General features: G+C 43.2%; 1 protein-coding gene across 1 annotated transcript; it reads left to right on the top strand.

Annotated features, from left to right (window-relative positions):
• Positions 1–943: 943 nt before the first annotated feature.
• On the top strand, positions 944–20,202 carry PER3 (period circadian regulator 3). The gene is given in 16 exon segments (XM_034753651.1): positions 944–1,057; positions 2,850–2,969; positions 3,742–3,904; positions 5,235–5,287; positions 7,989–8,103; positions 8,309–8,375; positions 8,377–8,463; positions 10,522–10,627; positions 10,778–10,933; positions 11,611–11,737; positions 12,882–13,016; positions 14,484–14,570; positions 14,573–14,734; positions 15,250–15,452; positions 18,798–18,886; positions 20,114–20,202. Coding segments are annotated over 16 exon segments (1,797 nt in total). The 3' UTR covers positions 20,127–20,202.
• Positions 20,203–20,511: the final 309 nt, after the last annotated feature.

The raw sequence follows: 20,511 nt of genomic DNA, 5'->3' as shown, positions 1-20,511 counted from the left end.
GGGCGCTCTATAACACCTCCCATTCTGGGGTGGGGGGGTCTCTATAACCCTCTTCTGGGGCAGGAGAGATGCTAAGACTGTATTTCCCTCCACCCCCAGCTTAGGGAACTGTATAATCCTCCATATTTGGGGAGAGGACAAAAGAGGTGTTTGGTGGGGGTGGAACTGTGTAGCCCCCAGGACTGAAAGAGGTTTTGGAGGAAGGGGGGAACTCTGTAGTTCACTGGTCTGGGGAGGAGGAAGAGGAGTGGATTTCAATGGAAAGGAGTATGTAACACCACCAACCTGACCCCCCCCCTCTCCCTCCTCCCGGGCTACAAGGGAAGAGGAGTGTGGGCAGGGTATTATACAGAGCAGAGTGATTGTGAATAATAGTTTGTTTTTTTTTGTTTGGGGGCCTAACAGAAATATCCGAACAACATTTGGTTCAGTTTGAACTGAAAATGGACTTCTGTTTTTTTTTTTTTTGTTTTGTTTTTCACCAAACCTCTCATGGAGGATAGGTCCATCAGTGGCCATTAGCCAGGATGAGCAGGGATGGTGTCCCTAGCCTCTGTTTGCCAGAAGCTAGAAATGGATGACAGGATGGATCACTTAATGATTACCTGTTCTGTTCATTTCCTCTGACACACTTGGCATTGGCCTCTATCAGAAGACAGGTCCATCTAGCCAAGTATTCTTTCTTATATTCTTAACCAAACCAAAAATAAGTTTCAAGTCAAACAAAACGTTTAGTTTGACCTGGAATGAATGGTTTTTTGGGTTTTTTTGGTCTCAGGTTATTTTCAGGTTGGTTTGGGATTTTTTGTTTGTTTCATTTTGTATCAGTTGTCTTTTCAAAGAATGCTACTCTGAAGGTCCTGGACTTCAATCTCTTACCTAGTAGCCTAAATTTGGCCTCCAGAACCTCTCGCATGCCTTTCCCTATGTCATTGGTACCTACATGTACCATGATCATCAGCGCCTCCCCAGCACTACACATATGTATGTCCTAGATGTCTTGAGAAATCCTCAACCTTTATACCTGGCAGGCAATTGCCCATGCAGTTCTAGTCTGGTATCCATCCTACAACAGTGATCTATCCCAGATGCTTCTAAGAGAGCTGACTCTTCACCTGCCTCGTATTCTCCCCAAAATAATGCATATCTGAACTTATGCAATTGTGTATCTTGGAGTAGGAGAAAAATTTCCCACCCCAGCTGGTGAGCATCTTATGTCCTGAACTATGAGCAGTAGTCCTTGTAATTTTTTTATCAAGTCATGAATTAGCCCCCATGTAATTGTGTAATTTATAGCATTGCTAATTTGATTTAAAATATCCTATAGTCTGTGTTTGGACAGATGAGTCACATATGCTGCTTCTATTAGTGTCTATACTGGGTTCACATGTAATGTCTTGCTTTAAAAAATGTGCCCCTCCTGGGCCAAAATATGATGCTTTATTGTCTTTTGCAATAAATAATAAAGCTCAGATGTTCTTCATGGTGACTCCTATGCAACTGAAATGCCCATGTTGGGGTTTAAATATTGCGTTTGGATAACATGCAATGGACTTAAATTACAGCAAGGGAGGTTTAGGTTGGACATTAGGAAAAACTTCCTAACTGTCAGGGTAGTTAAGCACTGAAATAAATTGCCTAGGGAGGTTGTGAAATCGCCATCATTGAAAGCAGGTTAGACAAACACTTGTCATGGATGGTCTTGATAATACTTAGTCCTGCCTCAGTGCAAGTAACTGGACTAGAAGACCACTCGTGGTCCTTTCCAGTACTACAATTCTATGCATTAGTCTCTTGAATCCTGCATGTGTCTCTTTTGTGTACTGTGGATCTGCACAGCCTGACAATCATGTAATTTGCATAGTGATCTGTGCCAAGGCACTCAGCCTTGTGTGGCCATTGGGTACAGTGCTTCATCACTCCCTATTAGGTAAGAGTAGAGCATGTCCCCTTAAACTGTTATGTGATGTGTGTATGAAATGGATTAAACCGGGGTAGGCAACCTAAGGAGCTGATTTTCAGTGGCACTTACACTGCCCGGTCCTGGCCACCGGGCTGGGGGGCTCTGCATTTTAATTTAATTTTAAATTAAGCTTCTTATACATTTTTAAAACCTTATTTACTTTACATACAACAATAGTTTAGCTATATATTATAGACTTATAGAAAGAGACCTTCTAAAAATGTTCAAATGTATTACTGGCACACAAATTAGAGTGAATAAATGAAGACTCGGCACACCACTTCTGAAAGGTTGCCGACCCCTGGATTAAACTTTCAGAATAGGTCCTGTACTTATTGCTATCAGTTCTGGTTTGGATTGGGCTGTTCATTGCTGCATGATCACCTTGTTAGCACTACAGGGAGGATCAAAGATTGAGTCAGTGGTTTGAGGGATAGCTTAGTGGTTTGAGCCTTGGCCTGCTAAACCCACAGTTGTGAGTTCAAACCTTGAGGGGGCCATTTAGGGATCTGGGGCAAATTGGTATTTGGTCCTGCTAGTGAAGGCAGGGGACTGGACTCAATGACCTTTCAAGGTCCCTTCCAGCTCTATGAGATAGGTATATCTCCCTATATTTTAGAGGGGAGGGATAGCTCAGTGGTTTGAGCATTGGCCTACTAAACCCAGGGTTGCGCATTCAATCCTTGAGTGGGCCATTTTTGGATCGGGGGCAAAAATCCATCTGGGGAGTGGTCCTGCTTTGAGTAGGGGGTTGGACTAGATGACCTCCTGAAGTCCCTTCCAACCCTGATATTCTATGATTTAAAAGTCAGGATTGTAGGAGCTGTTTCCAAAATCCTCTTCTCATTGACATTTCTTGTTTATTTTGTTTTCCTCTGTTTTTCAGTCAGGAAACGGTTCATTTTTCCAAGCTGTGAATGACTATGGAGTATTCCAAACAGACATAACAACATACAGCATTGAGGAGCTGGTAGCAGTTACATCTGAATGCACCCCAAAAAACACAGTAAGTTCAGCTGCAAATCAGAGGTGTCCTTCATCCATTCTGATTCGGGAAACGCAAGACTAACAAATGCAGAAAAAAGTAACATTTCTTTTCCCCTTTGCCAAATGTAGTCAAGGTCTCCTTCAGAATCCCTTAGTTCTCTCAAATCACAAAAAAGTTTGTCATTTCTTGAGACAGCTTTGGTAAAATAGCTCCAAACCTGGAGAAGCAGTGTAGTTCGGGATGGCTTCTCTTTGGTTCATATTTGTACTTCAGGAATAAATTATTTCTACTTACTTTCTTCCTGATATACAGCATGTGCTGTGCTCCCTGGCTTTGCTTGGAAGAATGAAGGTTTCTTGAGATTATTTCAGTACCATTGGAGAGAGAGGTAGAGATAGATGGAATTGTCTTGAGTTTTCAGTGGTGTCACACCTCGATGTTGGTAATGAGGGCCAGGTCCTGTTCATAGCAACTTCTGTGTGGTCAGAAACCAGCATGTTCCTTGGGTAGGCTGATGGCCACAATGGGCCCAATTTGGAATCATGTGCCCTATTGTGTTAACAGTAGGAAGCCAGGAACAATCTTATAGAATGAGGAATTGTGATGCCTTGAATAAAATAAGATTTTGAACCCAGCACTCTAGTTTGAGCACAGATTTCTGAAGCTTTGTCTCAACCAATAATTTTGTACACTTATGTCACTGCTGGTGTGCTTTGGAGGAAATTACTTTTAAGAAATGCCTGTTTTCTAGGACACGTTTGTGACTATATTTTCCTTGCTTTCTGGGCAGATAGTGCATCTCTGTGAGCAAGCAGCCTCCATTCTGAACTGTAAGAAGAAATTTTTGGCCTCCTCCCAGTTTGTGGAGCTGCTGGTCCCTCAAGATATCAGTGTGTTCTACACACACACTATCCAGTCCCACCTCCCACTCTGGAACATGGAAACGCAAGCAGGTAACTTGGCAACATCCTTTCTTGCTTTGCACAGAAAATGGTTTGTCTTTGCAGCCTGAGCACAGAACTGCCTATATGCCTTATTGTACCCCTCCCCATCTCAAGCATATTAGTTTAAGCTGCCTTGCAGATTGGCTGCATTTTTCATGTATAGAAGTGTTTTAACAACAGTTTTTCCTTCATACTCTGACCAGTTGCACTTCGATTCCATATGAATTGCTTCTAGTTGCACTGCATATAGGATGCCCTTTCTCTTGGTGCCTCTCTGGGGGCTCAGATTACTGTACACATAGTTTCCTGGTTTCTTAATTCTTAGTTGGAAAAGTTCAACAGAAAGTGTTTAACTTACTTAAATACTTGCTTTTTCACCCCAAATACACTTGTTCAGAAAGGAAATTGTGTGCTGCTGCCAAGAAGGACCCAAATAGAAATAAGAGCCAAATTCAGAGGTGATTTTGGGTGAGTCTAAATTTGTGTAACTCACATGTTCAAGACCCCTCAGCTTATATGTTACAGATACTAAGGCTATGTAACTTATGCCCCACCAACACATCACCTTGAAATATGGCTCATGGACTCGTAAGTCTGAGTCTGAAGTTATTCTTAGTTGGTGTAATTTACATGCCAAGGAGTCAGAAGAGAGCAAGCAGGAAAAGCAACAAACAGAGCTGGTAAGAATGCTTAAGTAAAATGTTTAAATTACATTATCTTATACCTTCTAGCTCCTGGGTTTGTAAACTATTCCCTGTTATGCTCACTCATTGGTAAAGGATTTACATCACACTTCACAGCACCTCTGAATTTAGCTTTAAGTCTGCAGTTTCTCCAGGAGTGCTGGGGTTGGGGAAGACAAGAAAATACTGTGTGGACATGTTACAGTATCCTTAACTGATAAGAAGTGGGCTGGGTGGCTGGACTCTCGCTCAGAAAGTAAACTGGGGGATACTCAGTTTAGAATAGTTCTGTGGGCGTGGGAGATTTACTAAATGAACAGTTGTTGCCTTTTGTATTCTTTACTTTCCTGTTGGCTTCTGTGTATGAATATGCCCAAGTGAAATCCTTTTTCTGAAGGATCAGGCAAGTATATCATTAAAATTATATGTGGGGGTAGCAGCAGAGTTTATCCTTATTATTGGCCATTAAGGCCATGCTGAACTCCAGTGTGAAATGGTTTTTCTTACGTTTAAGATGAATGTGGGGAGTCTAATCCATCCCTCTGCATTTGGGCAGGATTGACTTTATTCCAATACCTTTCTCACTGTGCTGGTTGATCTTTTCAGGGGATGGATGAAAATCTGGCATTTGTGTTGATTCTCTTTAATCTTATTAGCATCCATCAGTACCATTGATCAGGAAAGGAAGAATGACCTTGGGGAAAAAGAGGTATCCCTGTTTTACCGATTGAAAACTTTAGCACAAATGGACTGATTTGCCCAAGGTCATACTGGAAATCTGTGTCAGAGCTGGGAATTGAAACCAGATCTCTTGAGTCCCCAGCCAATGCCTTAATCCTGAGGTCATCCTTCTCTCACTGTGGAGTCAATACTATTATAATCTTTTATGTTTGTGTGTTTTTACATATATAAAATTTAGTTGCCTTCTTCATACATATATATGATGATCTCATGTATAGCTGCACTCCAGTCTGTGCTGTCTTGTGAAGTGCATTGGTTGCATCAGAGGCTGTGCACCTGTGATCTAGTGTATTAGCTTTCCCAGATTTCTCTGAATCATTGAGAAATTTAACTACATTCCAGAAAATTGAGGTTCCAAGATCAGCTTCCATTCTCTGTAATGGCAAAAGGGGCACTTTGAATATAGAGCATAACATTTATGTTTTTAAATCCAGAAATCACTTATAAAATCCCCAAATCTTTGTTTGTAGTACCTGTTTCTTCAGAATTTTCTAAAGCACCTATGCTCCCCTTGGTTATACTAGGCCCATTTGACTCCAAGAGATTCATGGAATAGTGATGCTTTCTAGCAAGTGCACACTGGGCATAGCTTTGAAAATATTTTTTGTTGTTGTGTTGTTACATTCCCAGTGTATCAAACTGGATCCTTTAGGCTCCACTTCTTTCAGCTTAATCCAAAGAGAGAAATTGCTGGAAGGTATTGTCATAGCATTAACTTATCTCTAAAATTATTTTACTAAATTCTGTGTGTGAAACACCCCAGTAAACACACACTTTAAGTCTTGATATTAGAAATCCAATACAATCCCTTCAGCCAGAGTAAAATGCAATAGATGCATTTGAAAGCCTGTTTTCTTTGTTTAAAAATTGAACTTGTGCAGACACCAGATGGTGTATGTCTTCCTTTCAAGGACCTGCGTTATTGTTACCACTCAAGAAAGGGATTTTGGAGTCATCATGGATAGTTCTCTGAAAACATCACCTCAGTATGCAGCAGCAGTCAAAAAAGTTAACAGAATGTGAGAAACCATTAGGAAGGGGATAGATATTAAGAGGAAAATATAATGCCACTATATAAATCCATGGTACACCCACACCTTGAGTACTACATGCATTCATGGTCACCCCCAGCTGAAAAAAGATATATTAGAATTAGAAAAAGTACAGAGAAGGGCAACAAGAATGATCAGGAGGTATGTAATAGCTTTCATATGAGGAGAGAGAAAAAAGACTGGGAGTGGTCAGCTTGGAAAAAAGATGGCTGTTTGGAAATATGATACAGGTCTATAAAATCATTAATAATATGGAGAAAGTGAATAAGGAAGTATTATGTATCCCTTCACACAACACAAAAACCAGGGGTCACCCAATGAACTTAATAAGCAGCAGATTTAAAACAAACAAAAGGAAGTATTTCTTCACACAATGCACAGTCAACCTGTATCCTGTCCATGACTTTTACTAAAAATACCCCTAACTAAAGCGCTGGGGAGGGGGGGCGCTCCCATGGACGCTGCTGCTCTGGGGGGAGGCTCTTGGTTACACTGTTGCTCCTGGGGTTGGGGCATTCCAGGACCCCACTGCAGCTGCGGGAGGGCAGCCCGGGGCCCTGCTGCTGCTGCTGCTGGGGGGTGGCCCAGGGCCCCACTGCCATTGCTGATGGGGAGGGCAGCCTGGGGCCCCACGGCCGCTGCTGATGGGGGCGGGGGCAGCCTGGGGTCCTGACGCTGCTGCTGGGGGACAGCCCGGGGCCTTGCCGCCACCGCTGCTCCAGGCAGGAGGTGGTGGCCTGGGGCCCCACCGCTGCTCTGGGCAGGGAGCCGTGGCCCGGGGCTCCGCCACCACTGCTGCTGCTGGGGAGAGGCAGCCCGGGGCACTGCTGCTGCTCCTAGATCATTGCTCCAGGGCAGCACTGTCACGGAGTGTGGGGGGGACACAAGGCCCTGCACCCCCAGCTTCCTGCAATTCACCATGACTCTCAGCCAGCCAGTAAAGCAGAAGGTTTATTTAGACGACAGGAACACAGTCCAAGACAGGTCGTGCAGGCGCAGACAACAGGAACCCCCCAGTTAGGTCCTTCTTGGGGTCCCAGAGCACCACAGCCCCCTTGGGAGGTCAGAGCCCTGTCTGCTTCCCAGCCATTCCACCAGCCAGCTCTGAAACTCTCTCCCCAGCGTCCCCTCCCACAGCCTTTGTTCAGTTTCCTCGGGCAAAGGTGTCACCTGGCCTCTAACCCCTTCCGAGGTTCTCACATTACATGCTCAGGTATTCTCCCTCACGGCCAGTCTCCCATCCTTCAATGCAGACCGTCCTAGCCAACCTCCCCTGCCTTCCCAGCCAACACTCCCCACTCAGCCTTCAAAGACCACATTAAGAACAGTCCCAGTTCGTCACAAGCACCTGGGCGCAGCTGCCTGGGGCTGCCCAAGCAGCAGCCAGTATGGCTGGCCCCGGAGACACCCCAGCTGCTCGGGAAGCCCGAGGGTCAGCTGCACGTGCCGCTGCAGAAGTCACATGAGGTCCCGGAAAGTCACGGAATCTGACTTCCATGACCTCTGTGGAAGACTCACAGCCTTAGAAATGATATATGTGGATCTCGCTAACAGGACAGGCTAGTATGAATGTGATTGCTCAGCCTCTGCCCTTTGTAGTGAGTGGCATTATGTTAGGATTTCAGAGCAGTTCCTTTGTTGGGTTACCTTCCTCAGGATTTGATTGGAACATCCATCTTGATGTATTTGCACCCAGAAGATCACCCCCTTGTGGTTACCATTCAGCGTAAGAGTAAGTCCTCAATACTTGTAGGGAATTTCTACAATTTTATAATGTCCTTTCAGACTTGTGCTGGTCTCTAGCCTGGTCAACAATGTGGTGAATTCAAGCATCTGATTTAAGTTTAAAATGTTTATTCTTAATCTGCTTTGATAGATCCCAAGCCTTGACACAGCAGTATTATGATGTAAACCAATCCTCTTTGATTTCCATGCAGTCCTGAAGTTTGCAGGCCAGCCTTCATTTGAGCATTCGCCCATCAGATTTTGTACTCAGAATGGAGATTGTTATGTTGGATACCAGCTGGTGCAGCTTTGTGAACCCCTGGAGCAGGAAAGTCGTGTTCATCATTGGCCGGCACAAAGTCCGAACGTAAGTCAGTTGTGGAACTGAACCCCTCAGAGACTTTCTCTTTCCCACTAAACTCTCTGCATAGCAAAACCACTTTCTTTACTATATCAGAGTACTACCACTAGTAATGCACTGGAGAGCAGCTAGATGGCATGTGTGCTTCGGCCCATTTCTCAAAAGAGACAGCCTGGGTTAGCGAAGGAGCATAACAGTAATGAAATATTGGACAAATGGAAGCCCAAGCAAATTTTATTTGTGTAATTGTTTTAACATCCAGCTACCATGGTGATGATTATGTATAAACACCTAGACTAATTTGATCTTCTAAGTGAAAACTGAAGAGGTGTGTGAAAAGTATAGACCACAGTAAATAATTGTTCTTTGGCGTTTAATCCTCATTTGTTTGAGTGAAAGTTAAATGATCCTGAATATTGTATTCCCAAAAATAGAGAAATGCATAGCCTGTGTCCCCCAGCCAACAACTGCCTACAGAGCTGTTGCTTTCTGTTGGGAAGCAGGGTTGCTTTAATTCACTTTGTAATTGAAAACATTTAGTTTCTGTTTAGTCTTTTAATGCTTTAAATTGGGTAAATGTTACTCTTCAGTCTGCAGGGTTCCCCTTTAGTTCCCAGCAGGGTTGGATATATGACTTTCTGCCTTCTACAGCTTATATGGTTGGTTTCCCATAATAAATGGCTTTCAGGATACGTACTGACTTGCCAGAGTTACCTTTCATATCAAAATCTTTATTGGTTTTGAATTTTTCTCTCATGAATGAGAAGAGTGCAGAGGAATAGATGCTATGCAACCTTTATTCGTGCTAGTCTGCTGGCTGCCATTCCAGACCTGGGTCACTGCACAGGGCACTACTGGGGTACCTAAATCTTCCTTTTCTTGTCATGGGCCCTAATTGAATAGAGACTATCACTTGCACCAAGTTGTATGTTGGTTTAATGAAGCAAATGCCTGCAACAGGTAAGAGAAGTCACAGACACTCATTTTATTTGCAACATTTTCCAAGTTTGACCCAACTCATGTTAGGCAAAAGCTCATTGTCTTTACTCCCCTCCCCCAGATAAAACTCAGTGCACTGACTGCCAGCAATAGAGTCCCTGAAACTCCTTCCTAAATATTTTATTCTGGTGACTGCAGATTTCAGCCAATCAGAGTACTCTCTGTACCCCTGATTATTCTTGCTGACTAAGCTGGAGATGACATCAACCCGAGGTGACCAAATCAGGGGTCAGTGCATGCTCATTCATGCCTCCAGACAAAAACACTTCAGGCTGTCAGACATGTTAATTATCTTTCTATCTATCTGTCTATATCAGGGAGTTTTATAGCATCCATCATGGTATCCATGGATTTACTACACAGACTAAAATTATTGCCAGTGAATGTTCTTAAAGGTTAGCTATAAAAACAGAATTTTGATTTAACCCTTTGGAGACTGAGGCAGAGGCACAGATACATTCCCCAAGAACCTATGTACTTAGCATTTTGGAAAGACCTGCTGGTAGATGCCTAGCAGTACAAGCCTCAGATGCAGTGATATATAGAGAAGTATTTCAGCAACTGTTGTTTTCAAAGCCAAATCATCTGTCTTTCAGTCTTAAAAATTAATTTAAATTTTAAAAAAATATATTAGTAAGTCAAGAATCATCCTAGTCCATTAAAATGTCAGTGGGGTGGAGAGTTGGGTTTTGGTTTTTAAATTTGGAAAATGAATATAGTAGCTGTCACAGCAGAAAGAGGAAGAGAGATGTTATCCTCTGGAATGGCACAGTTTTCAGACCTAAATGTGTTTTGTACAAATATTTAAAATGGTGATGCCCCTGTAAAACAATAGGGCTATGGGAAGGAACTGTCACTTTCTTTCTGGGTAGTAATAATCCCTTGCCAGAATTGTTTCTGATATTTTCCCTCCGAGTGTACTATTTGAGGACCAGAATAGCACCTCATAAAGCAGCAGAGTTAATACCGTTCCCTAAAAATCTGCTCTGTAATCTTGTTTATATAGATCTTTCTTTAACTAAATTAGGTTTGACTTGACATTAAACTTTCATTGGTATTTCACAGGAGCCCTCTGAATAAAGATGTTTTTGCTGCAAGAAGCAAAGAGATGAGCAGTGTCAATAAAGAGATAAGAGAATTTTAAGGACAAATATACAAGCTTCTCCTGCAGGTAAAGAGGATGAAGGAAAATCTGAAAGTCTCACAAAATAATGAAGATTCTTCACTTACATCTCTGGAGTCACTAGAAATTTTGTGTTGCTAACTGCATTATCTCTTTTTACTGTTAGCTCTAAGACAATGAATTCTGCCTTTCTTACAGCCAGTTCATAGCAATGATTCTAGTGGTTATGGAAGACTTGGTAGCAATGGGTCTTACGAACATTACATCAGCATAGCGTCCTCTAGTGACTCCAGTGGGAATTGTGCTGAGGAAATACAGCAGAACTAGTAAGTCTATCAATATGACATTGCCCAGGTAACAATAGAAATATAATAATAAAACTGAAAATTCTCATGGCAGACATACTCCACGCATTGTGAAATTATATTGAAGTGGGAAGTTACAACAAGACAAATCAAGAGCTTGAGTTATATATACTTGGAATGGTCCAACATACAAAATTTTTAAATTGCCAGAGTAAGCATTTACCTGACTGGAATTGTCAGATACCTCAAACAAAGTTATCATGTGAAGTAAATTACAGACATATAATGATATATAGTGACTTCTTTCAGAGAACTGGCAGACTTGACAAAATAATGGGGAAACCAGGTTAAAAAGAAATGGCATCTAGGGTTAAAAGAAATGTGCAGGGTACCCCTATCAGAATACATATGTGAACAGACATTCTGTGAATACAAATTTTAAATATAGTTTCCTAAACAATATCCTGGGTAAGTCATTAACTTGTTCTATCCTTTCATCTCTGAAGGCTTATATCAATTCAAGAAAATTATTCAAAGGCAGAGGTTGTAGACTTTACCATAGTGAATCTGAGTGATAAAAGTCAAGACATGCCAAGCTCAGGCTGACAAGTCCATCCCTCTATGCTAGGTTGGATTGAGGTACCTTAGCACATTATTGTGCTTATGTTTGCCTGTGTTTACTCATGTTTCCTCAGTCTGACTCCTGTAATTTTCTCACACCCCCAGATGACATTGCAGCAGGTCTGTGCCAATGTGAACTGAATAAAGAATCTGGGTCAACAGCTGCATACTAAATCACAGAGCAAACTGCAGAACAGAAAGGATCCAGTCCTAGATACTGTACTGCAGGGAGGTGAGTTAATAGAATCCTGATCCCTAGATGAAATGTGAATTCCCCATGATCTGTAGTCCTGCTTTTTAGACTTGAGTGGCATACTGGCTCTGACAGCTTCGTGTTAGAAATTCTTACATCATGTAAAATAGATCTAAGTGTTTGCTGTTCTAACCCATTTTATTGGAGAAGCAGGCTATGGTTATAAAACTTTTGTATTGCAGTAGTGCACAGAGTCCCTGATCAGGACCCTTTTGTGCATAGGCACTGTGCAAATACGTAAGAAAACGTGGTCCCTACCCCAAAGAGCTTGCAATCTAAGATTAAAATCCTCCACTAAAATGTTTAGGAATTTGAAGTCCGTTTCATTACTAAAGTTAAATTAAACTTCTAGGTGTGTTGACAGCAAGATTCTACTATGAATTGTGAGACCCAGCGTTAAGTCCACTGTGAACAGTGACTTGTGCACAGCCTCGATGAGGAGAGCTCATATCCTGTGATCACTGTGCTACCTTTTAAGCTAATAGAATGGTTTTAACATCAATACTATGAGTTGCCATAGTTTCTCTTGGTTTAGAGGTCAGATGTTGTGATTTGTAAATAGGGATGGCGAGCAGTAGAAAGTAACTAAAAGCTACTTTTAAAATTGGCAGCATTTGAAAAACTAATTGATAAACCTACTTATGTGATGGGAAGGCTCAGTATCTGGGGTTTCCATCCCATCACCAAGGATACTTCAGTTAGCCTGCTGGTGTTAGGGTAGGACAGGGGTCGGCAATGTTTGGCACGCGGCTCGCCAGGGTAAGCACCCTGGCGGGCCAGGCTAGTTTATTTACCTGCTGACGCGGCAGGTTCAGCTGATCGTGGCCCCCACTGGCAGCGGTTCGCCATCCCTGGCCAATGGGGGCGGCGGGAAGCGGCGCGGGCGAGGGATGTGTCTCCTTTGTGTTCACTAAGATCTTCTGGAGTGGATGTTTCATCTTAAGCTTGTAATTTTTTTTCTTGTAGACAATACATTGTTTCAGCAAAATGTCCTCATTTGAGCTCACAGAATTAGTTAATTTATGGGAGTGATACTATCACAGGCCATGTACCCTCATAAAGACTTACTTAGGGGGCAGCTCTAAGATGCTTTTGGAAGATGACGATTTTTTTTCTTTTGTAGGCAACCAGAACACTGCTTCGTATATTCTCCAGGCACTGAGAAGTAACATCACTGAAGGCCCAGAGAGTTCATCCTGTGATGATTCAAGGAAGATACAACATGTTCTAGCCTACCAGCAGATCAGCTGTGAGGACAGTATCATCATGTGGTAAACTTGTTCTAGAATTATTTTGGGGAAGTTCTACAGCCTGTGTTATGCAGGAGGTCAGACTAGATGGTCACAATGGTTTATTCAGGCGTTTGAAACTATGAACATTATAGCATTCTGTTAGCACAGGAGAATCAAAAAGTGAAACTGTCAAGAAATGAAAGTCTTGTTTCACGGTCAAAGTACAGTGAATGTAAAAAGTAAACAGCATGAACAGTTAGTCACAATTATTTTTAAGTATTTAAACTTTTTTTTTCATATCAGTATCTTATACTACAACTAAGTGCCTGAGCAACCATCAAACAAAGATGAAAATTCTCTGACAAACTTGGAACTTTCCCTTATAGAATTGACTAGTCTGTATCAGGCTAAAATATAGTTAATGCAAAACCCAATGTTAGTGATGCATGTAGGAGCCTGTCATATGCTTGATTTGGCCAGGATTATAAAAGGAAAAGGAAAGGTAGTGCAAAAGAGACCCATAGGGGAACATTCCTTTCTGCTCCCAGCTGGCTGAAGCTGGACTGGCCTCGGGGGTGTATTTCCCAGTCGTTTGAGTTGATTTGTACTGGTTTTGAATTGGTGCTTTTGAGAATAAAGCCAGCCCTGAAGACGGGGATGTGAAGAGTCCAGCAGATGGGACTTGGTTTTTCCTTCCCCTGCTAGTGGGTCTCCCCCCGGCTTACAGTTAGTTTGAAAAACCAAGCGCTCAGCTATTGGAATTACTTGATGTTTAAGGTTGAATGCTCATCCTCTACTTGCTTCCTTGTGCATATGCATTCTGTATTGTGTATATTGTATTCATTGTCAAATAATACAAGATATAATTCAAACTGGAATCTCTTCTATAACCTTAGTACTGTGAACACTCTGTACTTAGCTGTATTACTGAAAATATGACTGCATCCTCTGCTAAATAGTCACCCTGATGTTATGCTTATGGTTCGGTATAGACTATAGTATATAAAATAATAAGATACTATCACCTTACTTCTGAGGTTGAGTTCATGTCTGTCTGAGCAAATGGAGTAGAAATTGCTTCCATGATTATAGCTTTATAGGAACTTCACTAGATGTGCACTTATGCTATAGATCTCTTGTGTTTGACCTTGCTTCCATTTATAAAGATGGACTGGCTGGTACAACCACAGATGATACAAGCTCAGATAGAGCTTGCACAGTTAGTTCCAGTGAAGGATGGACAGGAACCTAGTGCTGTTACTGTATCATTCCTGTGCACCTCAGTCTCCGTGGGTGGGATATCATTCACTCAGCTGCTGTTATATGAATATATTTGAGTTGTGACTTATGTTGTTCTCTCTCCCTCTGCAATGTCACGTGAACCCACTCAGTAGCTCAGATGAGATTGTTTTCTGAATGATCATTCATTGAAAGGGGGAGCAAACCCCAGGATGCCAGGCCAAAGAGTTACTTGTTTTCCTTCTCTTTTGTAGAAGTGACTGCAATAGAAGATGCCACTGTAGAGTATGAACAAATTGAGCTGCCTCCTCTGAATGCTCAGAGTCCCACTGTGGTTCTTGAGAATTTAAGCAAGTTGGACTAACAAAGGAGGTTTTGTCAGCCCACACTCTGAAAAAGGAGCAGAACTACATTGACGGGCTCCACCAGAGGATATTGTCATCTCTGTATAGGTCCTATCTCTATCAAGGGAGCAGAAGCAACAGTGGATTTTCCTATGGTCAAGGTAGGCACCAGTTGTTCTGTGTGGTAAATGAATTAGTAACTGAGTCTAGTTCTGCATCTTGTGACCTAATCAATATCTTACTAGTCCTGCAAATCCGAGCAGGATGTTTTCTTCTAATTGCTGGGGCTTAATAGTAGTCACAGCACAGAAGTCTCTACCCAGTCCTAGATACTGCTATCCTGGACTTGTATCAGGACATGTAACTCTTACAATAAACGCTGCAAAAGGCCACACAGCAGAGTAATGCCTCCTATTACTAGGACTCCAATACTCTGAAAGAATAGGTCGGGGTAAGCTTAGGAGAGCAGTAAGAGGGGCTGATGAGATATAGAAGAGGACTGTCTGGGCCTGCTAGCAAAAATTTTCCTATCCTGACTGGAGAAACTGTCCAGGGGCATATTCTGCTAAATTAACTTTCTGAATGTGTTGCATATTCTCCATTATTTCTCTGAAGGCCTGTCTCTGTCTCTCCATACTTGCTGCTTCAGTGAATGACTATTTTTCCTCTCTTTTAGGAGACTCCTCTTCAAAGCAGACCAGCCCAGTTAGCTGTAGAAGAGGCAAATGTGGGAAACTCAAGTGCCAGAAACCACTAGAGCCCTCATACAGGCATTCATCTAATAGAAATGATCTTCCACACAAGAAGAGAACAGCTTCTGGGAAACAGTTCTGCTCTCCCTCTAAAGCAGTGGTTCCCAAACTTGTTCCACCGCTTGTGCAGGGAAAGCCCCTGGCGGGGTGGGGCAGGCCGGTTTGTTTACCTGCCGCGTCCGCAGGTTCGGCCAATCGCGGCTCCCAGTGGCTGTGGTTCGCTGCTCCAGGCCAATGGGAGCTGCTGGAAGCGGCACAGGCCGAGGGACGTACTGGCTGCCACTTCCAGCAGCTCCCATTGGCCTGGAGCAGCGAACCGCGGCCACTGGGAGCCGCGATTGGCCGAACCTGCGGACGCAGCAGGTACACATACCGGCCCGGCCCGCCAGGGGCTTTCCCTGCACAAGCAGCGTCCCAAGTTTGGGAACCACTGCTCTAAAGCATCACATCTGGAACCCCCACAGTGTGACCTTCCCTCATTCCTTGGCCCTTCCCATCCATTCTTACCCAGTGTCTGGTTTTCCTATCCCCCCTTCATGACCCCTATAGGAGGTGATTGTGCCACCCACTCAGTAAGACCTGAGTCCATATCATCACATCTGCCCTACAACATGCAACCCCTACCAGCCTTCCCTTTTCCATACATGGACACAGTTATGGCCATGTTGTTTCACAGTTTCCCCAGATATACTCAGATACTTCAGCCTTTCTTTCTTGCTCAGTATGCTTGCTCCTCCTCTTTAAATCCATGCTCCACAATGCCCCCAGGCCCTCTCTTCAGTATACCATCAAACCCTGTGGCGCAGCCCTCTCCAATATCTACACCCATGTCTGTTGAAGAGCAGCAAGAGACCCAGAGTGATCAGCCACCACTGTTCAGTAGCTTCAGTTGAACCTGCTTCAAGAGGAGCTGCCAAGCCTTTGGAACCTCCCAGTGGAGCTGGAGCTGGAGCACATGTGGAAATTAAATGTGTAAGTAATGCCAGGTATTAAATGCAAACAAGGAGCCCTATAGGAAACCTGACTTTTGTGGGGTTTGATCAGCAGACACTGATACTGTTCTGTGTTCAAGCATCACAGCAGGTTTTTTTATCACTGACTATATTTTACAGAATGAAAGGTACAAATTGCTTTCAGGCTCTGACCAAAAAAGTAGTTTATATTCAAGTTCTTGGACTCTTCTTACAATACAATATTGGCAGCTATAAATGTCACAAAACAGTGCCCTTCCAGTCCAGGCTACCATGGGTTGCCTTTGCTCTCTTAGGCAGTGGTGTTTTAGTTCATGCTGTCTACCAGGAATGTTGGGTGGGCTTCTGTATGTGGAACCTGGCTAGGGCTGCACAACTCACTTCCTCTCTGAACCAGTCCTTCAGGCTTTGTGGAAAACCAAAACAAAGGGAAGACATCATTTTAATTAATTACCCCCTTTGTCTCCCAGGGATGCAGCTAATGAATGAAGAACAGGGAATCTGTGTGGGTCGGTTTCCATATGGGGCATAGAAAAAGCCTTTCTCCAACTTCCGCTGTATACTCAGAGGCAGGAATCTGAGGTCTGTAGGCAAGGAAAAAGTGTTGGCTCCTGAATCCAGATTGGGCTTTAACCACTGAATCTTTGCTGGGTAGGGCCCTGAAGGGGAGTGACATAGCCATGGCTGCAGAAGCTGAGAGTTTCACATAGTGAATCGGGGGACAAGAGTACTTAAGCTTCCTTGTAGTATACCGTTATGCTTGCTTGATATCCATGGCTGTGTTGACACAGCATAAAGAAGCAACTAACTGATTTTTGCTGTCTTGTCAGCAGAAAATCTTGAGTTTACAGCAAAATTATAGTATCTTGAAATAAATCTGATAAAAAGGGTCCACAGCAGAAACGAGTATGATGAAAGCCCAGAGGGCTGCTGGCTTCACCATGAGTGTTTGTTTATCCTGAGCTTCAGGGGCAGTGATTTATTTTCAGACCTGTAAACTCCATATTAATCTGCTGAATTGATGTAGGAACTACTAGCACTTCTATTGCACTGCCCACCAAAATCAGAAACTCCCCTTTTTAATCATGAAGGTAACTTCTGTGGATAGATTGTTACATTCTCTTTCCAGGGCATTGATCTGGAGAATAGTGAAAGCCACTCCGTTTCCAGTGAGCTGTTTGACCTTTTATTGTGAGAGGGCTCTCAGATGTGTACAAGTTCAGCAACAACAGGCAATGAATCAGCTGAATCTAGCTCTATAGGCTCTTGTTCTAATGGTTCTAGCACCAATGAGGTTTCTCCTTGTGGCACAGGTAGGGAAGCTTTGGGATTGGGGTGCCATTGCTATAGTCAGATGTCCCTAAACTGTGGGGCACACCCCCATAGGGGGGCACAGAAGAACTTTCGGGGGGGCCCAGCTGGGGCCTGGGCCAGCCCCCACGAGGGGTGGGGAGGGGGTACCACCCAGTTACGCTCCTGGCTGCTGACTTGGCCCTCCGCGCCCAGGTACCCAGCTGCCAGCCCAGGGGACCGGATGAGGCTCCGCCCCAGCTGTGGCCCCAGCCTCAGCCCCCTTACCCCTGTCTGTGTCCCCCGCTTCACAGAGCCACAGCCCTGGCTCGGGCAGGGGGGGCACAGACAGGTGGGGGGGCACAAGGTAAAAAGTTTGGGGACCACTGGCTTAAGTCATGGATGGCGTATTGTAGTACTGAACCTATTAACTGTTTACAGCTAGAGGTTATGGTGGGTGTGGGAACTTGCCACTGAAAGGGGTGGTGGTTGTTTTTTTAAACCAATTGTCAAAGTTAATTATTTGGGGGCAATTATTACTCAATGTGCTTTAGACAGGGCCAGCTCCAGGGTTTTGGCCGCCACAAGCAGCCAAAAAAAAAAAAGCCGCGATCGCGATCTTGGCGGCAATTCAGCAGGAGGTCCTTCACTCCGAGCCGGAGTGAGGGACTGTCTGCCGAATTGCCGCCGAATAGCTGGACGTGCCGCCCCCCTCTGGAGTGGCCGCCCCAAGCACCTGCTTGACAAGCTGGTGCCTGGAGCCAGCCCTGGCTTTAGAGTTAAACAAAACAGGAATCTGAAGTGTCTCTATTTTTCCTTGTACATCAAGCCTTTCCATGCTGTTTTGTTGCGTTTGGTTCCACACACTGATCATAGCCTGCATCCCACTTGACCCAGGGTGAGGCTGACGAGAGGAGGGTCTCTTCAAACAGTCACTGGGAAAATAGGACAAACTCATTTTGAAGAAGGGAAGGAGTTGTGTGGATTGTGTGTTTGTGGGAATCTTGAGATGCTCAGTAGAAGTAGAGTTATACTTTGGATTCCTAAGAGTCAGCAGCAGCTTGTAATCTCTTGCCATAAGGATCATCTGAACAGTTACCTGCGGTCCAAGTGTAGAATCAGCCCACGAGGGGCTTGCAAGTTAATTCACTGCCTGTGCTGGATTTTGAGAGATTTTTACAGGAAACTGTTGACTTAATTTTCTGCAATAATTCTCAGCAGGCAGTCAGTGTGAGTCAGTCTGGAAGATGATGGATTGTACACCTGAGCCTGTACTAATGACATATCAAGTACCTGACAGGTGAGGAAATAGTAACATTTTTCTAACACTGTGTTCAAAATTATGCATAGAAGAATTATAGAATTAGAAATGAGGCTATAGGAACTCTACAGGCTTCATCCAAGAAGACAGCATGAGCTGTCCCTATTGTTCTGTATGGTTTTAAAAAAAGGGATGCCTGGGGGGGATCCCAAGTTGTCCTAGAGGTTGGAGCCAGAAAAGCAATCGTTTGTATCCTGTAGCCTTTCATGCTGCATGTCATTCCCATTAGTATGATCTAATATCTCCTGAATCTTCCAAAGATGGCCTGTTGCTTACAACTAAAGATGCACAAACCCATGTATTGTAAGACACAAAAGGAGAAAATTTCCCACATTGAAGTGCATCTAAACTGCTTCAGCTCACTAAACTTCCCTCACAAGGCTAGTTTTTCTCCTGGGTGCTGTAGTCTCCAGGATTTTGGATCCATGAAGAAAGGGACAATTAGAGTTGGCTTTTGGTGGGTTATGCAAGTTTAGGGTGCCATCTCCAGAGAATCACAATCATGTTCTCCTTTGGCGTTATCATAATCATTTTAAACACCTAGAACCTAACGACTGTCATTTTGATCATCCCTTCCATACAGAGCACTCTTCACTTATGTACAATAAAGATTTTGAATGTAACCCAGTTTCCAAGCCTGCTACATTTCTGTTGTGTTTCCACCTTCCAAGAGAATTAAGTGGGCACTGCCAGGTTTTAAAAACCAGATTTAATTATTGCTGTTTTCAATAACACGTGAGATTATTAAAATAAAGAATTTTAGAATCTTAATTTACTGTTCACCATTTATGCTGTTTAATTTTAGCTTTTCTCCCATCTAAAATGACCCTGACCCCCTACAAAAACTTAGGTACCTGCTTACTGATCAGGGCCTACATTAGCAAGAGGTGACAGACAGGATGAGGAAGTAGATATAAGGAGAACCAAGACCACAACAGTTAGTCTTGTTGTTTGCAGGGAGGGAAAACTCAGATATTGAAATTCAGTGATTTACTCAAGGCTACAGTTTCACTGACAGAACCATGATTAGAACTAAAACATACCTGGCTTCCTAGCTCCATACTCAGTCGACTTAAACCACACTGCTTCACTGTGGAATATCTTACCACCTATGCAGAAAGCACCTTTGAAAACCTTTATTTCTCTTACTTTCAGGAGTTAATATTTTCCCTTGGTTTAGATTAACGTTTCTACTTTTGTCCATAGTTTGCCTGTGTGACCTAAGTGGAGATCCAGTTCTGATCTGAAAGGTAGGCAGAGTATATTTTGTAGCCATATTTGCACACTCTGCAGCTTCATCAAACTGGAAATTTGGTTGGTGGAGCTTATGAATCTTTGTTACATGCAAAACTGGATGTTAAAACAAACTGTTGTGTTTATGCTAATATTTGCCCAACATTGCTATAAATGGAAGGTACCCCAGTGGTGTTTCTGTGACGTAGTGAGAATTCATCAAAAGGAGAAAGGTGCTTTGCCTGTGGGGTAACTCCACAATTGCATTAAACTTTATTACAAATCACCTTTTGAATAAATTTTACTTGAGTTGAATCTGTGATCAGCTGTGGTTGAATTTACGCATACAATTTTAAATGTATTTTTAAACA

This window comes from Trachemys scripta, chromosome 19 (genome assembly GCF_013100865.1).
Source record: "Trachemys scripta elegans isolate TJP31775 chromosome 19, CAS_Tse_1.0, whole genome shotgun sequence".
Taxonomy (NCBI): Eukaryota; Metazoa; Chordata; order Testudines; family Emydidae; genus Trachemys; species Trachemys scripta.
The sequence above is the reverse complement of the archived record's forward strand: the minus strand, read 5'-3'. Positions and strand labels throughout refer to the sequence as shown.